General features: G+C 49.0%; 8 protein-coding genes across 8 annotated transcripts; 5 read left to right on the forward strand and 3 right to left on the reverse strand.

Annotated features, from left to right (window-relative positions):
* Positions 1-5: 5 nt before the first annotated feature.
* DEU56DRAFT_906043 (muts domain V-domain-containing protein) lies at positions 6-4011 on the reverse strand (the record flags this gene model as incomplete). Its single annotated transcript, XM_041356789.1, has 18 exons — positions 6-388; positions 451-567; positions 624-1123; positions 1169-1233; positions 1282-1337; positions 1388-1433; positions 1486-1728; positions 1778-1910; positions 1963-2091; positions 2151-2325; positions 2382-2524; positions 2573-2664; positions 2713-2738; positions 2790-2956; positions 3008-3133; positions 3184-3278; positions 3336-3422; positions 3481-4011. 18 exons carry the CDS (start codon positions 4009-4011, stop codon positions 6-8), a joined length of 3114 nt encoding a protein of 1037 aa, XP_041215844.1.
* A 90-nt stretch (positions 4012-4101) lies between these two features.
* Positions 4102-5518, forward strand: DEU56DRAFT_17990 (uncharacterized protein). Its single transcript, XM_041344935.1, has 6 exons — positions 4102-4280; positions 4337-4537; positions 4586-4686; positions 4736-4929; positions 4984-5127; positions 5223-5518. Exons 1-6 carry the CDS (start codon positions 4254-4256, stop codon positions 5294-5296), a joined length of 741 nt encoding a protein of 246 aa, XP_041215845.1. The 5' UTR covers positions 4102-4253; the 3' UTR covers positions 5297-5518.
* Positions 5519-6500: 982 nt separating this feature from the next.
* On the forward strand, positions 6501-7508 carry DEU56DRAFT_764427 (N-terminal glutamine amidase-domain-containing protein). Its single transcript, XM_041350904.1, has 5 exons — positions 6501-6715; positions 6784-6973; positions 7034-7088; positions 7146-7209; positions 7264-7508. Exons 1-5 carry the CDS (start codon positions 6569-6571, stop codon positions 7459-7461), a joined length of 654 nt encoding a protein of 217 aa, XP_041215846.1. The 5' UTR covers positions 6501-6568; the 3' UTR covers positions 7462-7508.
* Positions 7509-9567, forward strand: DEU56DRAFT_764432 (uncharacterized protein). Its single transcript, XM_041350905.1, has 7 exons — positions 7509-7721; positions 7827-7893; positions 7943-7963; positions 8024-8170; positions 8372-8384; positions 8447-8881; positions 8939-9567. Exons 1-7 carry the CDS (start codon positions 7579-7581, stop codon positions 9121-9123), a joined length of 1011 nt encoding a protein of 336 aa, XP_041215847.1. The 5' UTR covers positions 7509-7578; the 3' UTR covers positions 9124-9567.
* Positions 9546-10546, forward strand: DEU56DRAFT_764440 (uncharacterized protein). Its single transcript, XM_041350906.1, has 4 exons — positions 9546-9905; positions 9968-10089; positions 10139-10214; positions 10271-10546. The coding sequence occupies exons 1-4, from the start codon at positions 9765-9767 to the stop codon at positions 10436-10438; spliced, it is 507 nt and encodes a 168-aa protein (XP_041215848.1). The 5' UTR covers positions 9546-9764; the 3' UTR covers positions 10439-10546.
* DEU56DRAFT_764445 (uncharacterized protein) lies at positions 10547-16349 on the reverse strand. The gene is made up of 9 exons (XM_041350907.1): positions 15894-16349; positions 15646-15762; positions 14726-15587; positions 13264-14673; positions 11352-13210; positions 11163-11303; positions 10897-11104; positions 10838-10848; positions 10547-10784 (listed from the first exon to the last, which is right to left on the reverse strand). Exons 1-9 carry the CDS (start codon positions 15905-15907, stop codon positions 10601-10603), a joined length of 4806 nt encoding a protein of 1601 aa, XP_041215849.1. The 5' UTR covers positions 15908-16349; the 3' UTR covers positions 10547-10600.
* Position 16350: 1 nt separating this feature from the next.
* Positions 16351-17802, reverse strand: DEU56DRAFT_764450 (ubiquitin-conjugating enzyme). Its single transcript, XM_041350908.1, has 10 exons — positions 17738-17802; positions 17676-17688; positions 17579-17611; positions 17463-17525; positions 17325-17402; positions 17093-17170; positions 16995-17022; positions 16867-16937; positions 16756-16811; positions 16351-16674 (listed from the first exon to the last, which is right to left on the reverse strand). Exons 1-10 carry the CDS (start codon positions 17749-17751, stop codon positions 16662-16664), a joined length of 447 nt encoding a protein of 148 aa, XP_041215850.1. The 5' UTR covers positions 17752-17802; the 3' UTR covers positions 16351-16661.
* Positions 17803-17864: 62 nt separating this feature from the next.
* Positions 17865-19886, forward strand: DEU56DRAFT_764453 (uncharacterized protein). Its single transcript, XM_041350909.1, has one exon. The coding sequence runs from the start codon at positions 17892-17894 to the stop codon at positions 19818-19820; it is 1929 nt and encodes a 642-aa protein (XP_041215851.1). The 5' UTR covers positions 17865-17891; the 3' UTR covers positions 19821-19886.
* Positions 19887-22633: the final 2747 nt, after the last annotated feature.

Consider the following 22633-nt stretch of genomic DNA (forward strand, 5'->3'; position numbering starts at 1 on the left):
AAGTGTTATGCTGGAAGGAGGTGGATGGCAAGCATGCACACTGACCTGGAGCGTCGTATGCGCTGTTCAGTGACAGTCCTGCAAAGCTCAGAGCGCTCTGATGCGATACGAAGAATATCGTCCGGAAGACCTGCAAGACGACCACACTCAACGCCAAACGACTCGAGAGCAACGCCAGGGGTGAGTTGATACAAAAAAGTCACATCCCGAGTTCCATTTATTCGGGTTTCCGTTGTGTAGCTCATATGCAAATTTTGCACTTCCTCGGGGAATTTTCTTTCCAATTCTGTGGCTACTAGCGGATAATGTGTGATGAACAATGTCTTGCACTTCACGCGTTCCACTAGATGATGAAGGACAGCGTCCGCAATGGCCATCTGCGTGAATCCTGTCATACGAAAATCTGGTGAAATCAAAAATGTGAACTCACCCCATCGGCAGTGGATGTACCTCTTCCTAACTCATCAAGAATTACTAGACTTTTGTGAGTCGCCTTTTGTAGTATGTCGCTCGTTTGTGCCATCTCCACCATGAAAGTTGACCGGCCGCGAGCGAGTTCATCGGACGCTTTACGAGCATCGAAATCAATATTGACAGTGGAAACCAGAAAACAGTCTACACACCTCCCATCCTGCTCAAAACCCCGTCCAATAGGCCAAGCCTAACAACTTGAGCAGGTACGTAGGATCCAATTTGGGCCATGATTACGATGAGAGCAACCATCCGCACAGCAGAGCTTTTTCCACCCATGTTAGGTCCCGTAATGACACTGCTCCTGGGATGATCACCTCCCATGTATAACGTGTTTGGAACGAAGGGATCCGTTCGTAATGCCTCAATCATGGGATGTCGTCCTTCCACAATTTCCAGGGAATCTCCTTCGATGAACTCTGGTCGAACGTACCCTTGTTGGTGGGCCACATGTGCCAGACTCAGTAGGCAATCTGCTATAGCTAATTTATTGACCGCATCCCGCATTACCGAGTAGTGGTCTGAAGCAATGGAACTGAGGAATGATGCAAAGGCCTTGTTAGCTTCCGCATTAAGAGCTTCTTTATATCGAGATAGTTCATCAATGAACTTCTTGACCTCTGGGGTATGATAACGCCTCAGGTACTTGGTTCTGTTGGCCATAAGTGTAGAACGTCTTGCCCACCAATGTGCTTACGCAGACACCACCACCCAATTAGTGGGTACCATTCGATCTTCCGACTTCTTGATTTCAGCCAAGTACTGTATTGGATGCTCAGTACGACACCTGTTGCAGTTACATCAACACACCTCGGTGCCCGCTACAGTCTTCCACGTGAGGGACGGTTTTCGGAGAAGTTTACGGACTGAACATGCAAGTCAGGCAATGTTCTCGCTTGTAGAGGAAACTTAGTACTTGACTTCAACTCCTCATCAAGCTCCGACTTCACAGTTTCAATTAGCTTCAAATATAGGGGTTAGCAGCATGAGAGAGAGGGTAAGGGACATACAGACCAACTTATACTCGTCCAAGGCTGGAAATTGCTCCGGATCTGTCCACAACTCATCTTTCCTGCCACTGGTAGCTTTCTCGATGTCGATTGCGCCCAATAAAGTTTTTATTGGTGCTTTTAACTTCGGGAGGGAAGAAAAGATATCATTCAAGAGCTTTGAATGAAACTCCTCTGAACGTTCCGGGAATGCGCGGACAATGATTTGGAAAGCCGAAAGAAGCGATGCAAGTTCTTGACATGTGCACTGAAGCACGATTAGTATAACAAATACACTTGAAACATGAGTCTCCTACCTTCCCGTACTGGATGCGGCACAGACCCTTGGCAAGGTCAGGGAGTCTTTTCAGGACACGGCAAAGCTCCACTAGTTGTGGTGACTTGCTCGACTTGATTTCTTCCACAGCATCTATTCTCTGGTTCAGGATCCTGGTTAAATAACGGTAAACGTTGCAATTGCGAAGACCCGGGAAGTACTTACAGCTTGTTTGTCAATGGCTTGCCAATCCAATTCTTTAAAAGCCGCGCCCCAAATTTCGTGGATGTGTGATCCAAAACCGACATCAATGTACCTTGCGTAGTGAAATCAGTCTGATTCTGGTATATTTCACTGTGATTGCGCACGTCAGGGAGTGTCATCGATGTGGGATAATACTGATGCATACGAACAGGTTAGTCATGGTATTGCCGTTGAGAAGCATATGACACCTCTCGGTGAACCTTGTGAAGAACTTCACACCTAAAAACGCATCGGCAATGCTGAATGATGAGAGGTATTTAATGGATTGTGCTAAAGATATGGCAACTAGTTGCGGGAGGCCGGCGACAATAGCCAGAATTTTGTCTGAAACATCATCAACGTCCAGTTTCACAGGACACAATTGCAACACTATATCTGACCTGAGCTAAGCTCTTCGGTGCTGGCAGTAGATTTGGTCGTGTAAAAATTTGTGATAAAATCAAAAGCTTCCGAACCGCTCATTGCAGAGTTGAAATGTTCCGTCCTTATTCGTTGGTCATGAGAAGCGCTGGAGGCCGTAAGGCTGTTATCAGCACAAGCTCCCCATCTGAGGAATGATATCAGTGCTTACTTCGTAAAATGTGCCAAAACCTTTCGAGTCATTTTGGTAAGACCTTCGCCAGCGACTAGCAATTCTGCAGGCCTTGTATGAACAAGTCTTGTCTGAATACCTATGTGACAGCGTTTAAATTATGATTATGTTAAACCTACCTCGAGCTCGACGCGCATGACAGTGTCTGGGTGTTTTGTTTGTCAGTTATTCCGGCGATTACTCCATTTGTTCATACCATGAAATTCGTCCCAAATAACATCGCCGGTACTTGGTGTAATCGCAATCATGCCGATGCTAATTTCACCTTCAGCAGAGTCGTCTTTACGAGCCTCTACAAGGCACAAGAGGGGTGGTGCAGAGTATTTATCGAGGTCGTCGACAGAACCGACCTCATCGACATAGCTACACCAAAATAAGTTGTTTGATTCAGTATGCAAAAAGGTCGATCCTTACGTTGCCGCTGTGTACAATTCAGCAAGTTTGCGCTCGAACAGAGTGTTCTTGTTATCGCCCGCTTTCTTGAGGGCGGCCGTTTCTGTTTGCTCTACGATACCAACTTTGTGACCTTTGGAGAGGAGCCTGGCTCAGAATAAGATGGATTCCAGGAAATAATTAAGGTTGAGACTTACTTCCTCATATGTACTTCTTTCCTGTGAACGGGAATAGAGGCAGTGAGAAGGTTCCGCTTCATATAAGCAATAATTCCGAGCTCTCCGCTAGCAATCTATCGTGTCTGTGTTCAGCAACGTGCGAAGATAGGATGTCTGGAGAATTCACTTACTTTGGCACTTTCTTCGTGGAAATAAAACTTGTAACCTTTCTCAATCATTAGGATTGTCCCAGGATGGTCTTTAATGAATGATAAAGCCTGCATTGTCGAAACAAATAATTGAGCAAGAACATTAATGGTATGCAGCACAGCCTACCTGAACCTCGTAGGGTGTATAAGTCTCGCCACTGGGCCCGATCTCTGCGGCTGCTTTAGTCTTTCTAACCAGGGACTTCTCACACGATTTCCCCTTGCCCTTGGTGGGTTTGAGAGAAAACATTGCTCGGAGTTCAGTGAACGCAGGGTCTGAATCATTTCCATTCTGAGAACTATCATCGTCCGCGCTTGAGTTCCCCTTGTCGTCAGCGTATCCAGACTGTCGGCCTGTCCCAAGTAGAATACGTTCAAAGTCTGCTCGTGAGCGTGTTTTATGTTCTTGTATGCTCGCTGTGCCAGAATGCTCCCCTCTGGAGGAGGTGTCAAAGCGCCACTGACTTGTAGGGGACTCGGGGTGTTTCGACTTCAGTTTCTTTATCGGGGGCTGCCTTTCGACGTCAGAATCATCTAAAGTCAAGTCTATGGGAGAGTCCAAAGAAACGGGTGCACGCTTCTTCGTCGCAGGGCTCTGGACGAAAAATGAAGATATCTGGGGTTGGGTATGCCTACTGGCAGACTGTCTTTCCCGCATCCTGGTCGCGTAGCAATCTCTAAGACGGAGAGTTACGGTCGCGTCATTATTAAGTAGTGCTATTACGTCACGTGTTTGTGAAATAACCTTCAACTCGAATTTGTTGTCTTCTTGTCGGTCGTCTCTTGCTTCGTCCATGTACTTCAGACTACTTCCACGTTCAATAGCTCGTGTGAGGTTTTCGTGTGACTCGAGCGTACACTCATTCTCTAGGTCATTCGCTACTGCTTCGTTACCTCCCGATGGTACCGTGGTGTCGGAGACGAATCGTGAGCATTGCGGACTGCTGCTGTGATTATCCACTTATGCATTTTTAGGTGCTGAGGCTACCCTGAAGCGTTTTTGGGAGACAGTAGGAATTTCAAAGAGAGATAATGGACTCACTGTCACACTTGATACGCGAGCGTTGAAAACACCATCTGGCAATACTCTGCTGTTACCCAGAAACAAACGGTTAGTTGCAACACTCATTGCGAACGAATGGGAAAACCAGGAAACTCTCCTGAAACCTCATGCTCTTCCAATGGTATGAGTGCTCAACGATAATCAACTTCCTGCCATTGACCTAGCATAGACTTCCATAGCCTCACGGGCCATTGATGCCCTCCATGATGAAAAAACACGCTCAGAAGTGCGAAAAGCTCTTCTTACTTACCTCGACACTGACACAATCTGGTGCGTATTTATTTCCATAAGCCCGACTCATCTAATCACAGTTCTATAGTTTTCATCATGACGACCCACCTCCGCTGGTAGAACTCCAACAAAAGTACTGGGACCCATTGCTTGAATGGGCGAGATCTACATTTGACATTGACATACAAGTCTTTACCTCAATTTTGCTCCATTCACAATCGGCAGAAACACGAACTAAGCTCGACGCCGTCCTTGCCGAGATGGATCCCTGGGAGTTGGCTGGTGAGTACCACGAAGCTGTCATTGAAGCCAAGGGGTCCATAATGACCATTCTAGCAATGGAACGCGTGACATATGTGACAAAGTCTTTCCTGATCGCGCTTGCCCTTGTGAAGAGGCATCTCACTGTTGAAGAAGCAGCTATAGCCGCACAAGTCGAAGTGTCAAGCCAGATTCAAAGATGGGGAGAGGTTGAGGATTGTGAGTTTAGCATTGCTATCCTGAGGAGGCATTCGTCCTGCAATTGCCTCCTCGTCAAACACTTGAGGCGGTACTGATTATAGATCATTTTACAGCTCACGATGTCGATTTCCACGATGTCCGCCGACAGTTAGGGAGTGCTGCTTGTCTGCTCACGAATATATTTTAGATAATGGGAATAAATATCCACCTATCCAATTGATCATCATTTCTCCAGTATATCCATATCGACCGTGGATCGAACGTCCGTACTGTTCGTGCGGAAAACTCTCCTGTCCAAGTTAGTGGCCACCGCCTCGGCCACTTTGGCTGGCTCCGTGACGTGTCCAGACGCCTGTCTTGAGCCCTCTCTGCACTTTCTCAAAATATCGATATCATTCCTGCGAGAACGTTTGAACTTTCATTGGTATGCCGAGCTATGCCGCCTATCATCGCCAAGCTAGTGGTCTGGAGGCAGTTCACTAATGCGGTTTGAGCGCTAATTATTCTCACTGTCCTACGAGAGACCTCCAGACAGATGGTGATGAGTTCCGCATTGTGTGAAATCTCGATGCTTATCCGTCGATACCGAATAGGATGATTCTACCGCGTGTGGGCCGGATTTATTGACTGTCAGGCTGAATGACATGACGATTTAGAAGAACGGTCATTCGCTCGCAAGGCCCCCCGCATTCGTACTATCAAATTGACAATGGCGATGTCATAAAGGAGAGCAAGGTGGGGTTTTTTCATAGTCCAAGCTGACCGAAGGCTCACTGCGCTTTACATACGACTCCCTAGATAGGTGGAGGTAATCAACCTCTTGGCGATTTCTTTGATTGGACGCTGGGAGAAACTTAATTTTACAGTGAGACTAAGGCACTCCGGACTCACTATCAGGAAACTCGATCAAAAGCTTATTGATCGATCATGATCTGATCGGGACGAGATCAATGCTCCGACCCAATGGGTCCGCACAACCGCTGAGCCACTCCCCCTGTGACCGTGCTCGTGACCTAATTACCTGTGTCTTTGGTGAGATACAGCTAAGTCGATAAGTTACGGTTGCCTCACTTTTCGAAGGCATCATGCTAACAACGATATCGATATCGCACTGGCAGGTCTTGGATCCGTGCGCCCTCGTGTACCCCATTATTCACGAACAATAATATCCTGCATTGCCATCTACTGCCTCCTCGGTAATTCTCATCACTTATCAACATTGATATGGAGCTAGTGTCGCTGAAAGTTCAAAGTGCAGCGTGTCTCTTCCAGATAACTGAAATCAAAGTTTTGTATATCGATTTAGCCAGGTGTGCATTATAGTATGATGTGGACGAATAGTATCAATCATAATTTGGGTCAGCTCTGACCAGATTCCCAAGCTTGATAAACCTAGACTAGCTGAACCGAGAGCTCCGAGCCCTCCGGTCTCGACTGGGCTTGTCGGAGTTCCAAAGCAATGCTTCCTAAACCTCTCGACAGTCCATACACCTCCTGCTACTGTGAGGAAAACATATATTTCCTCGTCCGTCGGTTTCTGGAACAAGAGGAGGTAAAGGCTACATGGGACATTTTTCCTGTCATCATATCGAACGTGACCAAAACGGTGAATTGCATACAGCCGGCGAATCTGTGGACTTAGTAGTATGTGCGGAACTAAACGCCGGAGTGTAGGTTGCCCTATGGAGTCAGCTCAAGGCGCCTGCTGCAAACACTGCAGTTATCTGGGATTATCATGCCATCTTGGTTCTGCGCAGCCGATCGGGGTCTCTTTCTCGGTTGCTCAACACGACGCCGGGCATAGAAGAGGAAACTTGGATCTACGATTTCGATTCTATCTTGGAGATGCCTAGTCGTTGGGAAGGTATGTTTATTATAATAATGCGCGGGCTTCATGGACAATTTAATCCCGGATCTTGTCAAGAGTATGTTGAGAAGACCTTCCCACCAGATTCAGACATCCCATCGCAGTATCGGAGGTAAACTTGCGCGCGATTGCCCCTGTCTTTGCTTGCTATCAAACCTCTATTCATCAGTCTTTTCAGGGTTGTATCTGGGGAAGAGTATTTGGGTTATTTTGCGTCGGACAGATCTCATATGGTGGGGAACAAATACCTCCGATTTGCGTGCGACCCATTTAATGATATATCTCAGTTATCTCCCGCGGCCGACTCATCGACAGAATATATTTCTCCGCCGCCTCCTTACCCTGTCATTTGTGGACCCCTGGCTGATGCACACGGTTTCACCAACAACCTTATGACACATTTTGTTTCAATGGAGTCGACATCTAAAGGATATGGGACAGTGGTGAATCGAAAGGCGTTCGTTAGTTGGTGCTCGCACGTGTAATCATAGCGTATTGCCGTGACATGTGACATTCAGCGTGACTTGGTTCCTCAGTACCGACGTTCTCGTGCCACAAGTAACTTTGCTCAATCCTTGTTCTCTTTCATTTTCTTCATTCCGATGAATGCAGCATCATCGACGTCCGTAGTATCCAATGGCTTTTCGAGCAACGGGGTTACACCTCCTACTGGGCAGTCAGAATGCTCATTCAATGGCAGCCAGCATGAGCCAACGAATTTTGCTGTGCCTAATGGATTCTCGCAGTGAGTCGGCTGATTGATGCATCTTCCTTTCTTGTGTGCGACTTTCTGATCTTTGGGTTCACCTCTCGAACGCTTGGCAATTGTGAAATTACTCAACCTACGCAGTCCTCCGTACCAAATGCACAACGAGGAGATAGTACATCACCTCTATCATGCGGGATTTCAGACTGGTGTATGTACAGGATTATTCAATGGGACGAAACCTAATCATCACCCTTTAGAATTATGCCGACACCATACTTGTAGGCGCATTTTCATCGTCCACATCAGATTATTGTACCTAATACATATTTTCCATTTAGCATGTGCATCAAAATACCTACCGCCTTCATGCCATCATTCTTTCAAGATCGCCGTTGCTAGCGCATCTTATGTCAACCTCACCTCAGTCAGGAGCTCAGCGTGTGATATATGTACAGCTTGAACATGAGCCAGAGGTTACCCAAGAAGTACGTGTGCCATTTACTTCTTACTTCGTTCATTTCCGGCCACCGAGCGCGGGGGAGAGATAGGAAAGTCACATTTGATTCAAACTCAAGTGCGATGCAAATTTCTTATCGTGTACAACCACGGTCTTCGGAGCCCGTGCTGGGCGGAATTTCTCATCTGGAGACTGCAAGAGCTGACAGAATTTATTATTACCCCTGCAGGGCTTTGCCATAGGTATGTACAATCGTGTCCTGGTCACGTCTTTACCTTGTGTTCATTTCCGGGGGCATTTTCAGCGCTAGGATATCTATATTCATCGGTTTCGCTAAGTCTCATCCGGCCTGACAACGCACGAGGCGTACTTGCAGCTGGTTGTCTACTGGGAGGCATGGATGAATTGTGCGGTTATGCTTATGATGGATGCAGACAGTCGATCAACGTGGAGACAATCAATGAATGGCTCACGTTCATCGACACGATTCCTTCATCGCCGGATGAATCTCTCACCCCTGAGCTGTCGCTTACGTCTGTCTTCGGTCACTTTGCCCAAAGATTGCGGGATGATGTTTTTCACTTCCTCGTGGTGACACTCCCCAACGCCCTGGAAATTAATTCATCCGAGTCGGACCCATCACAAGGCCACACCGGTCGTGACACCCTGTTGCGTGTATTTTCCCTTGTGCCCTTCGACATGTTTAAATCGGCGGTCGAATCACGCGCGTTTGAAATTGGTAAATGCTGCTATCGGTGATCATCATTGTACCGAACATTTATCTTTATATTCACAGGATCTGATCAAAGTCGTTTTAAGTTTGCGAAGGATGTTATAGAGATGAGGAAGAAGGGGATTGCACGAGGGCACGGGGCAGAAGAAACGGTTGTTTTAGCATTCGGCGGAGGGCATCCTGGTGGAAGCGCCGTTCACGTCACTCGAAAGATACGAAAGCGGCCCCTATGGAAGGTCAACTCATGAAACTGAATCTTATTGGGAAAGTCGTATTACGTGACTTTTACTCTTGCAATCCTAGTTGACCTATTTTTTGCTCCTCGTTGAGGTACTCAGTGCTCACGCGCGCCAATGCTCCTGAGCGTTAGTTTGGAGTGAAAAAATATCCTTGAAATAGGCTGATTATCTATCGTGTAATCTGAAAGGCAATTGACTTGGCAACGTGCGTTATTGGCCTTCAGAACGCTCCGGAACTTGCAACTGAGCATTAATATTGGACCGGGTCGAGGACGCTCAGCGTAGCGGGCTCGCCTTCGCCGTACACGATTTATCCCGTGCATGTGCATACCGGTTATCGCCCGATATAGTAAAAAACAGGTTCCGAGAGCATACCGGATGAATATTGAATTATCCACCTCAATCCCGAAATTGGTGACGACTCCGGACCCTTTTCGGTTTTTTTAGATGAAGGATGGCATCGCCTTGCATCGCTTTATCTATGCGTGTAAGCTTCTTCCTCCTCGAAGTGCACCATGATCAAAATAATATCCAATTTCCGTGACTGAGTATCACGAGTTGCATCAACCTGGGGCTTGCAAGACTTGCTCCGGGGATATAAAGCCAGCTTCAATCCACAACTATGAAAAAATAACAACCTCTTCATTCCAATGGCACGCCCCTCCTTCGAGATTTACTTCACTGGCAGAGATGATCCTCGCGATGGCTGCATCGTCATCGGCGAGGACACTAAGCCTGTTTTTTTCGAGTTCGAAACACAATACATGTCACCCTCTACAGCGCGCACCACCGTCAGTCTCGTCTTCCAGCAGCTCTGGCAGACGTACATCTAACTTGCAAATTTTTGTTTCAGATATCTAGCAATCGTAATCCCGTGGCAGCGCTTGACTGGCTAAATGGGGGCCTCGGTGTTGCCACTATCGGTAATCGCGAAATTCCAATGTCACATATGGTCCAACAGGGATCCAGTTCATCGTAAGTTGGCATCAGTATGTCCTGTCCCAATGACTAACTCGAATTTCAGCGCTCGTAGGTTTCCTTCTGCGGACGGTCACCAGTACGAATGGCGAAAGTGTCACAATGACCCCAGGTCGTACGAGGCAAGTCCATTTCAATATTTTCAAATACCATCCGCAACATGCTGAGTCTCCAAAAGCTCTTCTCCGCACACAGCGGAAGAATCGCAAAGTTCCAGAAGCATTCCCAAGCCACGCCAATTGGTCCTTCGCATGGAACACTGCAGTATAGTTTCAGCCACGACCTTCTATTGCTCGAAGCTTTGCTCGCTCTGAATCTTAATAGGTGGCTAGATTGGACCGGGTGAGCTGTTGGTGGGAATAACAAGGAATCTGTATATGCATGTATTACTGCCTCTGTACGAATATCGCTATCTGAACACCCAATGTAACAACAAATTCTCCATGCAAGTAAGATCAGGCTGACGAGAGAAGATCAATATATCATAAACGATTATTAACTCCAGCAATCAGGGATTTCTCATCGATCCCAACATGTGTTCCAGTTTTTCTTCAACCGTCCAATGCATATCGGTGTCAGAGTGGAATGATAATGGGGTAGAGCGGTCAGGGGGTAGGTTACCAAAATTGAATGAACCGGCGTCCATTCCCTGGGAAAGTGACTCGATCAAACGACCAATATGAGTGGAGGAGCTTGGAGTTGGACAATTAGTACCGAACTTCCGCGTACTGAGCGCAGAACTGACCTATAAAAAACCTGCTCCGGCGTTAGTTTGACGTTTGATGATGATCCAAAAGTATTCACCTTAGTTTCAGGTCGGTTCTTGTTCTGGGATGGCTTTTTACGGGAAAGGAACGATGAACTACTGCCCTTTGATGTCGATCTGCCGTGTTCCTTGACAAATACTTGCAGGCCTTCAGTGTTCTCGCGCAAAGAATAATCGGATGCAAGGCTTGTTCTGCTGGCATAAACCGATTCAAGGTCGTCGTCACGCAAGCCATTCACTATTGACCTAGATAAAAGTCAGTTATTGAATGGGTGATCATGATAATCCCCGATCAGTGACGGACCAGATTGTTTCGCCATTTGCCATCTCGATCAGTTCAAGGGCGGCGCCTTCGGGATGACCTTCTTCATGAGAGCTTCCAATGTCCACCGCATCGTCAGCGGGCGCATTTGGATTTTTGCTCTCACCAGCATACATGTCGTATCTGATGGTAAAAATTAGACACGGAAAAACAGGCAAAATAATTACCCACAGAGAATCATACGCAGAGCTCGGCTTCTCTACAGGTGCAGCTGATGTTGAAGGGTGTAAAAGAGCCTCAGCTTGCGCAGTCATTGATGCGGGTAAAGGAGGTGACCGATCAGTCGAGAATCGCTTCCCTCCATTGGACTTCGGTGGCGGCGGGGTAGGTGCGCGGTCATGCACTGAGCGACCAGAGTGTGCAGACGTGGCGCTGCCCGGCCGACGATGACGCTTACCCGAAGGCTTACGCGCCATCTGACTCAAGTCGGTTTTAGATGCACGAAAGTCCGAGGGAAAGATAAGCGTTCTCCTGACAATAGCGGGATTCTCAGGAATGGCTTGATGATTGTGACTGGATTCCCCCGTTTTGCGAATGGAGAGTTTTCTCACAGTCCTATCGTCTCCTCCGCTGCTGATGCCGCCATCATCACTGAATTGTGGTTCTGGGAGAGGTGATCGAGATCGCATGGCTGAGAGGTCACCTCGTGCTACGGATGAGCTTGCCGCGGCGTTTGATGGATTCCTTGACAAAGACCAACCCGCTGTACGTGATGAAACTGAGGCGGACCTTGCTAACAGGTCATTTAATGCCGCTTGATCAAGACCGAGATTGGTAGCTGCTTCAAACAACTGTTTGACGGCAGCCGAATCATTGCCCATTGCTGACGGTGCATCAATGCTTGGCCGACCGCTACCTACGTTAGACATGGAAGTGGGAGTCGGAACGGGTGCCGATGTGGATGAAACGGTATTAACGGGAGAAGCGACCAGGCCTTGACCATGATGCGACGAAGTCGTCGGAGAAGAAGCGGTTGGAGAAGCTCGTGAAAGCCCGTTTCCGTTTTCAGGTTGAGCATCCGCTGCACGGGCTTTTCGGAAGCGAGACATGAAGCCTCTCAGGCCAGGAGAGGCTGATGCCGGGGGACTGGACATCGACGTCTGAGACTTGGCCTTGCCCAAATCTGTCGAGCTTCCGTAGGCAAAACCCTTGGTAAGAGGTAATGTCGGCCTGCGATTCAGAGAAGCCGAGGGAGGTGCGTTGTTGGGCTGGAGGTCGATGGGGAAGGGAGTGACCTCTTCACCACTCGGAGCTGGTTGTTTGATTTTCAGAGTATTACGGAGACGCCGCATCCTCTGGGTGATGTTCAGAGAGGGCTGAGGGGCGATAGGAGTAGGAGTAGGAGACTGCGGCTGCTGAGGAAGAGGAATGGTTTCTACACTGGTAGGTGCTGACACTAAATGGGGTGCAGATATTTGGCTGGGGGTAATTTTCTTCCGTGTCACAGATATGCTTGAGGCGTTGGCGTCAATAAATTTCTGACCAGAAGACGTCTTCATCAAAGCAGCAGTAGCAGCTTCGGCTTTCCGCCGAACTTCGTTTACGAGTTCGGCCTGATCCATCAATGGTCGAGGGCTTCTTACCGAAGCCGAGCGGAATGGGAGGCTATATGGTGACGCATTGGATGAGAGCTGAATATCACCTTGAGCAGGCGACGCGACTAGCTGAGGAGTTGTTTCCGATGGCACCTGAATCTGCGGTGGATCGTTGGACTGCGGTACGACCTCCACAGGTGGACTGTTGTCCTGTGGTATATCCACAGTTCCTTGCTCATCTCCGAAACCAAGGGCACGAGCTAAATCCCTATTGCGACGCGTGGTAGTAGGGGACGCCTTGATCTCTGAGGGTTCCTCTAATTCCACCTTGTTATCGGTCACGACGCCAATCGTAGGTGCGCGAGGAATGCTCCCCACGACGGAGTCAAGTAATGCATGAGCCTTGGCAGCTTGGTCAGGCGCTGGGGAGCGCCGTCCGGTGGGGGACACCTGTACCTGGGCAGGAGTAGGTTGGTTCGGCGGCGGGCTTGCGACCTGTGATAGGTCATGAGTCACGAGTAAAAACGAAGTCAGGGAAGAGGACGAACCCGGTTATCACGACCGTTCTGGGAATAGTTCGACTGTGAGGTTGATGGCCTCCGTCTCCGCAGCGAGTTGCTCCGCTCTCGAGGCTCTGTACTGCTTTCTTTTGCACGCGCAGCGCTCACCAGCTTGTCTTGAATGACCATGAAATCAGATTTGGTCAGACCTGCATACCGCCGTATGATGTCCTCAAAGTCCTCATCATCCTGCAAGCTACCTGGAGTGACGGAGCTTGATTTGTCCAGATCATGCCACCTAGACTGTTCGACATCACTAAAGAGGTCGAGAGTTACATCTTTCTTCTGCCCAGCAGACCATGAGTGGTAGCTGGATCCAGTCGACTCCAATGAAGACCGAGATGAGTTGGCCAACGCCGAAAAGGCAACAGGCTGAGCAAGCCCGAGAGAGAAATGTGAGGATGACTTAGAATGATGTTTTGGAGAGCGGACGGTAGTATGGTGGGAGAAACCCGGAGAGTCGTTTGAAGAGAATGCGGGAGAGGCGGTAGTGGACCGAGACTGAGTGGGAGTGGGGGCCCGCATACTGCGGCTCGAAAACGAAAGTGAGGATCCATAGTTGACGACACCTGAAAGGCTGGATTGGGAACGATGATCTACAGGAGCAGGACTAGTTGAACGATTCCACGCTCCAGTATTGGCCACTTGAGGGTAAATGGGACTCTCAGGAGGCACGGGCACGCGAACTGGCCGATTTGGAGATTTAGGTTTATCCGCATTAGATTGGAAGTCGGTGTCCGTGCTCAGACTGCCGTTTCTACTGTGACTAGATGAGCTACCCTGCCTGCTGTGAGTGCGGTTGGATTTAGAAGGTGTACTAGAGGGTGAATTGACATTCCAAGTGATGTTCGATGGAGTACCCGGTCGAGAAGATATGACCATGGGTCGGAAGGCCGAACCCGTCAATGGAGATACGGGCTTCCTCCTAAAGGCAGATGACACAGAGGCTTCCTGGTCAGTACTACTCGCGCTCTCACGTTGACTGTCCGACGAATATTGACCACCAGCACTACGTGACAGAAAAGAGCTTGCAGGTGGGGCCACGGACGGCGAGATAGGTCGTGGGGTGCTGCGAGATGCGTCTGAACCTCGCCGAAGTAAACTTGAAGTGAAGGTGGTGGTGATGAGCGAAGACAATCCATTCACGTTTGGGAGCGTAGGCGACATCGCACGTGGAGTTGCAGAATGCGCACGCGCATCATCAGAGTCAAATGAAGGATCACGAGGCGTCATAGGACGGGGCATGCCAGGGATGTAACCTGGAAGACGAGGGGTGGGAGAGATGGTACCCGCACGACCCAGCGGGGTTGGAGATAAGCGTTGCATCTCGGGGTCGATGTTCATCTGCTTATCAGATAATATTGCGGTTCCGCCTTCGTAGTCAATTGGTGATTGAGTCTGACATTATGGTTAGGTATCATGTAATGCATGAAGAAATCAAATTTTCTACCGAAGCTCCCGACGCTGAATCACTGGCTGGAGATGAAGCACTCGACTGCTCTACGTCACCCGACCGTGGGGCAGGATGCGCTGTTCTAGGCATGAGTATCTCATCCTCGGCCTCCTCTTCAAAGTCCCGTATGACACACTCCAGAGCAAGTTCAACGCGCTGAACGCTGACGGAACTGTTACCTGACAGGTGCGTGCTACCTTTGTTGGTGTCCCCAAGCGCCTGCGAAGGAAAATCTTCGACAGAGGATATTAAAGAGGTGGAACGAGCCAATGGAGTCTTCTCGTTGGGACTGGAAGGTACTGAAGATACAGGACCGCTGCCTTCGGGTGTTCCAGGTCTCAAACTCTCAGAGTAGTTTGACGAGGGTTTTTCTCTGAGACTATGTTCGGAGTCTGATGGTGTTATAGAAGCTGCGCCACGGCTGCTACCGCTTCTTTGCGACACAGAGCGGAGATAGCTGTACTCGCGAAACCGTCCAGATGCAAAAAGATTGTTGCTGTACCTCTTTGTTGAACGCGAACTCGGCGACGGGGATGAAGTAATAGATGAAGCTGGGTATGTAGTCGAAGAGGTCGTGGTGGATATATGGGAGGTACGCTCATGGGTGTAGTCAGATTCCATTCCCATGTCGGCGACATTAGCGCCAGAGTCGCCTTCAAGTTTACCGCTTGAAGTGGTACTGGGCACAGCATTTTTGGCACGCATCCGTCCTAGTGTCTCAAGGATCATGTCCTCTTCCTCCTCTGATATCGGGTTTGGCACACCACGGGCTCTCTGTTCTGCAAACTTGGACCTGAGATCGTCAAGCGTAAGAGGATCACCGGAGGAGGAGCGGAGAAGCGTAAAACGGCGAGTAAGACTGGGTACCTGCGTTGTGAGAAAGCCATCAAGGTTGACAAGACAAGTCTGTTACGCACTCTGGTAGTATGAGTGATGTCCGAAAGTCACTAGCAGGCGGGAGTTCTGGTAATTGAGATGTCGGTGTGAACCAGTCTTCGTCAGACGGGCGGCTCCTGGTAGGGTCGGACCTTTTGCTAAGGCACGTCAACAATAAAAGTTAAAGCGAAGAAGAAGCCGCAAACGCAGCGGCAAAATGACGAGATATATGATACGCGAATGAGACTTGTAATTGAAAGGGTAGAGAGCAGCCAGGCGGCAGACTCACCGGAAACGATGCATGTCTTTTGCTGGCAGGAACCCTCGTTTAGTACACGAGGCAGGGCGCTTGGAATATTGGATCTCGAGACTTTTCTGGGAAATGAGTGTGCAACGTGGTGAACACGAGTTGGTGTGTTTACGGGACGATCAAACCAAATATCCCTCTTTCAAACTGCACCGTCAAAAAATCCTAATGGGCCTAAGACCACAACGTAAAGAAAGATAACGGGTGAGTGGAACGATGAAGGAGGGTGTGAGTTACGTGCTTTCGCTCATCTGAGTCTTCGGCGACCCAGTGAGCGCTCTGAGACTCATGAGAGTCCAAGGAAATTGCTACCGTGGCGAAAAGCAGTGTACACTGTCTTTATTTTGAACAAGTCCATCCATCCTGTTACTCCCGCCTCCAAAGTTCATCCAGGTATTCAACGGAACAAATCATCATCATCATCATCATCATCATCATTGGATGTCCTCCACATTGATGGCAACGACTGAGGTCGCAACACCCTGCGTGCCAAGCCCTCAATCCTGACCAATATCTCCTCGCCAGCGTGTCTTCGTTCCAGGCCTCATGAACACAGATCTAACTCCCTTCGCCTCACACGAACTAGCTTCAAGTATGTAAATAATACACACGCGGGGCTTCAGGTCAGTGACACCCGCAAGATACCGAAATTCATTTACGACGACCCCTTTATCTTCCGGAGTCCCAGTCCCATTACACAAGGATGTAAAGTGAAGGGCTGCCGCAGTAAGCGGTTTGCTACACCCGAGCCTACATTGCGTGCCTGACGCCAGAAAACGATCATTAGTACAGTTCATATTGCACGAAAGAAGCCTTTTATGAAACAGGGTAAGATGGCGCTTACTTCTTCGTGAACTCCCTGGCTGTCGCTAAGAACTTTGGTTTGTCGTTCTTCAACAACTGGAAACGAAAGCAATTAGGGTGAATCAATCAAGATCATGACCTAAAATCTCACTGCAGCGATTTCAGGCTCGAAGGGATCGTCCGGGCTTGGATTGTTTACTTTCTCTTGAATAACCGCCAGCACTACAAATAGCTATCAGCCTGAACCAATCACAGGGGCATTCCCGAGGTTAGTTTCACCTGTTGATAACGTCACTGACGGCTTCCACTTGATGAGGCAAAAAGATGAAAGAGCTTGATTACACTATCCATGTGGGTGAAGAGGACGGCTGCCTCACCTCATCGCGAAGAATAGGAACGCAAATATGGCCCTCCTCGTTGATGCCGGGATGGTAAATCTTAGTTAAAAACGTGACCTAGCGATGCCGTGGATGAATTCCTACGTAAATGACACGAAACGAAACAAGAAGTATGAAGTGGAGGTTAGGAACTCAAGTGAGTAACTGATGGACATGGTGAAACGTTTCGGGGTTCGATGTGGATGGGTGTAGATTCTAGAAGATAACTCACACTCGGCGCCTTGAATGGAAAATTCATCGGGAGCTCGATCTTGAAGTGAAATATTCCGTTTCTATATGGGCTATCTGACTTATGCGCAGCAACGTGAGTGAAAGAGGAGGGGAATTGAATGCCGCTAGTGATGCTTACGGAGCCTTTCACTGAACACTTCCAAACGAGCAAGTTATCCGCTTCTGGCTCGACTGTTATTCCCTAAAGACCGCTATTCTGATGAAGATTTATCTGCGGTACAACGGGTTACATACATCAAGGGGCCTGTTTGTGATATCTTGGAGCTCCTAGACAGCATCCAGGGGCGCGAGGGTCAAGTTCAGGACTCCTCACCAAAGAGAGGAAGGGCACCTTATGGATTCGCCTGCAGATGATTGAGATCGTGAATCAGTAAATGCTTTATTGCTTCATACCTAAGAGCAGTCATCCTCTGTCTTGCTTGGAGTCACGGTGGTATTGAAGTAGAATGACAGTGACTTGACTAAAACGGAAATACCTGGATATACTACAAACTTGACCAAATCTAGCCAAGCCTTTCACCAACGCTTTCGACTGTCATCGCAAGCAATGGTGGTTGTTGCAGATTCAAGCATCGTAGACGGACCAAACGGTTCGAGGCCATCTACGCCCTCGTTAGTTCCCACAAAAAAGCGCAAGGTCGCGTCTAATCCAGAAGCATCTCCTGCACCCAACGACCCAAATAACCCAAGCACAGCAGCCAATGTTGCTTTACCCACCCGAAACGACTTCTTCTCTCGTCCTCGCCTTACAATTTCGCGCTGCCCCACCTTCCCGGATAGTTCTATAACGTTTCATACCACAGAACAGCTTGCTATGAACCGTATGGGGTTCAGGTACGTCCCAGCAGGTGTTTCGCCCCCGGGATCTGCCCTCCCATGTCGAACAATCGAAAGTCTCCCTACGAGCTACAGAGTTAGCTGGGAGGACCGCAGCTCCTTCGTAAAGGTCACTCCTGATGGTCTCGGGTTAATCGGTGAACGAGGGTTTAGGAGTGCGCGGTGTAATGCACCCGTCCGTGAGGGCAAGTGGTATATGGAGGTCCGCGTCGAGGATGGCGGAGGAGATCGCCCCACTCATGCCCCAGATATAAACATGCGCCAGGGAAGTCATGTCCGGCTTGGCTGGGCGCGACGGGAAGCACTTTTGAATGGCCCAGTTGGCTTAGATGCATATTCATATGGCTATCGTGACAACAATGGTGATAAGGTCTATCTATCGCGCCCCCGCCCTTATGGTCGTTCGTTCCGTAGTGGGGATGTTATTGGCATGTACATATCCCTTCCACCTCGATGCAAACCCGATCCCCGTGATTCTCACGACCCAGCACATATCCGACGCGAACGCATCGCTATCGAGTTCAAGGGCCAGGAGTATTTCGAAAGTCTCGAATATCCTCAGATCAAAGAGATGACTGCTCTTATGGACTTCTCCAATAAATCAAGTAATACAGCGTCTCTTCCATCTGCCTCTTCCAACAAGAAGGCTGCATCAACAAAAAACCTCCCAGAACGAGGCGCACGTCCTGGTCAGGTACCAGCAGCTCCCGTTCTCCGCCCTTTGCCAACCTTGCCAGACTCTTACATCGCGTTCTTTGTCAACGGCGAATGTCAAGGCATTGCATTCGAAGACCTTTTCGATTACCTGCCTTTGCGCACGACGCCTGCGTCGAGGAAGAAGGAAAAGGATAAGAAGCGAGCGCGTGAAGGGGCCCCTCGGGAACATAAAGAAAATCCGTTTGATGACGGGACGCTGGGGTATTACCCATTCATCTCCTTGTTCAACTACGCCCGCGTGCGCTTAAATCCTGGTCCAAATTTTGACTTTCCACCTCCCCCGGACATAGACAGTATGCTCAAGGGCACTGATCATAATGTAAATCAAGCTCAGACTTGGCGTCCCATCAACGAGCGGTACCCGGAGTTTATGAAGGAGCAGTGGGATCTGGACGATCAAGAAGAAGAAGAGGCTACATTGGAAGCGGACAAGAGAGCAGAGGTTGAAAAAATCGAGGCACAGAAGAAAGCGCAGAGGGACAAAAACAGACAGCAGAATGAAGCTCGGAAGAGGGCAAAGAAAAATGCAGAGCTACGAGGGTCTTCGGTTGCAAGCGCCCGAGCATCTACAACGGAACCTGCAGTTCCCGTTGATGACCGCCTCGAGTTGTCTGTCTTGATCGCGTCGACATCACAAACGATAGAGCGTGGAGCGGATCAGATGCACTCCCCTGCACCAACAGCTACGTCAAGTGGTGATTTTAATCACGTCCCAGAAGTGGAGAGTGGGTACAACTCTGAGGTCATCGAGGGAGATGGAGAAGAAGAGCAACACGATGGATTTGCGGCAGACGTTGATCATCACGACGACGACGATGACGATGACGAAGTGTTTAGGGAAGCCGCAAGTCCTTACCGCAAATCACGGACACAAAATAATAGCTCTTCTGTTATGGACATCGACCTGGAAGATCTACTGTAATACTTAGATCTATATTACCTCACATGTTTAATCGGACGTGAAGGATGACAAGAAACGTGAAACATGCAGAAGTAGCAGTGACCTTCACTCGCAAGAGCGCAGTGTATTTGAATCGATTGTTCGCGTGCGATGAGATTAACAGCCTCGTGGGAGGGCGTAAGGCCTAGGTAGACTGTCGGATATGAAACAAACTATCAAGACAATTCAAGTTAAAGCGGTTAATATGACACCAAACGTGATGTGGGGCTCAGGAGACGCCAGCCAATGGCTGGCAAATTTTTCCAGAAATTGGACCTCCCGAAATCATCGGCGGAGAGCAGATTTCGAACCAGGCCTTTCTCATCAGATAGATTATGTTGCATGGCGCAAATTCAATTCACTTTGATGTCCAGAATGTGAAAGGACTCCGGGGGCTGCAAGCATCGTGTCTGAGTACTGAGTGTTTGCAGGTGTTAATGACAAGGTCAAATGGGCGGCCATGTCGCTGGGTCAGGGCATTCAGCCCACCTCTCCCAAGCACGTTCACCGATGCGACACACAGCGTCTTGTCTCTGCCTTCCAAGATGGCGACGAGAATTGACGGGAGTGGCCAGGCAAGAGGTTCAACTCTGGGTATAGATGATCATAAAAGACGGCGCAACTTGAGATGATGAGCGTGCAGATCTACATATACATTCATCAGACCAGGGAGGAAACTCCCATATGAAATGGAAAAACCCACTGCCACATGGTAAGAACGAAAACGATCTGTAACAGAACTCCTTACGATGGAAAGAACCATTTTCACCAGCGATAGTCGGTTAGTTGCGAGAACAATATTAATAAAGTGCGATCATATCAAATGTGCGCTTTGTCTTACCAAAAGCCCGCTTCGGCCTTCGGCACCCTTGGCATATTTGTGCATCAAGTGACGCTCACGCATTTCCACCGATGCGATTCGAAGTGTCCGAGCCAATTGATTCCGAGAATGCCGTGCTGCCCTTGAAACTTCTTCGAGTTCTTTGGGGTGGTTCGTATTGACGCGAGATCATCCGGAGGCCTACAGTTCCCATCAATCAGTTGCGAAGCCTTACGATCATCAACCCAACAGCCAGCGTCTCCCGCATTTGAGCCAGGGCTCCAGTGCGATAAATAGGTGGATCATACTGTAAGACTGATGAGGGTTCAGGGACATCTTCCTGTATCTCTCTTCCCATTACATCGACAATACGAATTTTATCTTTCTTGAAGCACGAGGAGTGCTAATTCTAGCTGATAACAATGCACGGATTGCGTCTCCTGCGTCCATGCGCCCGCTAGCAATCAATACAGGAAGTTCGTGTATCCTATCTCGACCGAATGTGTCGATGACGGGTTTTCCTCATGGTGTTGTGGCACGAGAAGCGGGTGTAGTAAAAGGCCTAGCTGAGACCGGATCGTCTACGACATTGCCTTAAGAGGAACCTTTATTCCTTGATTTTGGGACATTCCTCGCCCGTGATGCATGACCATTATAAGAGAGTCGGGTTACGGGTGATACTTGATGTTCGACTTCAGCAGTTGACGCCTCTGATTCCGTCACATCACATCAAAGCGCACTTTGGGAATGCTCCTTTTCGTTCTGATAGACCTAACTTGGATAGAGCGTTGGATCCATTTTGAGTTGTGGAGTAGTTTGGGGTCGACATCCATGCGCAGGGGCACGTGTCTGAAGAGATTTAGCACGCAACAGAGATTGTATAAATGTATTGACATGAATGGGCCATTGCCTGCCGGGGCCTCAGGACTTTGAGCGTCGCTCGGGTTCAGAGTTGGCTCGAGGCAGAGGCGTCCATGACGATCATGCAATCGGAGCCAACTCAGTGGAGGAGGTAAGAGGTGGCGATGTCACCCTGGGAGTGTGCTGGGGTGAGGGCAGGCGTAACAGTCTACCCTCGGGGAAGTCTCGGGGTCTTCATCGTGGTGTAGTTCGGATTAGCGAAGCTATCTTCATCCACTCGCACAGGAGTGACATCTTCCCTACCTCAGGATCATTCTGAGACGGAACTAGTCAGCGGCAGCGTCTCGGGAGTAGAAGAGGGTGGCATCGTCTGCTCCCCGCCCTGAGACTCAGAGAACTTTAGAGAGGGGGCAGAATGGAACGAGGCAGCTGATATTGAGGCGGGAGCTCTGAGTTGAATATGTGAGCCTCGTTGTCTTCAAGTTAGCAGTGAGGGTGGGGGATTGTGGAGATACTGTTTGTAATGAGGTGCTGAAGACTGTGAAGTAAAGGGAATTGACACTCCAGGCTTACCATCCTCATCGTCACCGAGACTTTTCCTTTTGCTCTGTTCCCTCGCACGGTCGACATCATGGGTAATGTCCATCTCACTCATGCGGAAACCGTTTCTCCGCTGTCTTGTGAGAGGATATCTTCCGCTGGGTGAATCTGATAAATGTATTGAATAAGGCGCATAGGCGTGCTGCTGAGGTGTCGGAAAACATCGTAGAAGAAGTAGATGGTCCACGTTGTAAATATTACTGGGCCATAGCTATTCGGAAGAGGAGGAGAACTGGCATTCATTGGCATCCGAGGAATGGGCTGATTGTTCGTCGTTGTCAACAACATCGAAGACTATCGAAGAGCGCACGCGCAGAAGACCAACGATGGACGTAAGGTCCATATCGCTACCTTCGTGAGTGAGATGGGATTTTTTAAAGGCTCTGGTGTGATGGAGGGTCTCCATGATCGGATCGGCAGGCGCGCGCGTCGGCCAACAGCTTCGCGATCAACTGTTTTAGCTGTGTGGCCTGCGTGGATAGATCAGGAAATGTAGCTGGTCTTGCCAAGTACA

The sequence above is a fragment of the Suillus clintonianus genome (assembly GCF_016758775.1).
Source record: "Suillus clintonianus strain FC179 chromosome Unknown DEU56scaffold_1, whole genome shotgun sequence".
Classification (NCBI taxonomy): Eukaryota; Fungi; Basidiomycota; class Agaricomycetes; order Boletales; family Suillaceae; genus Suillus; species Suillus clintonianus.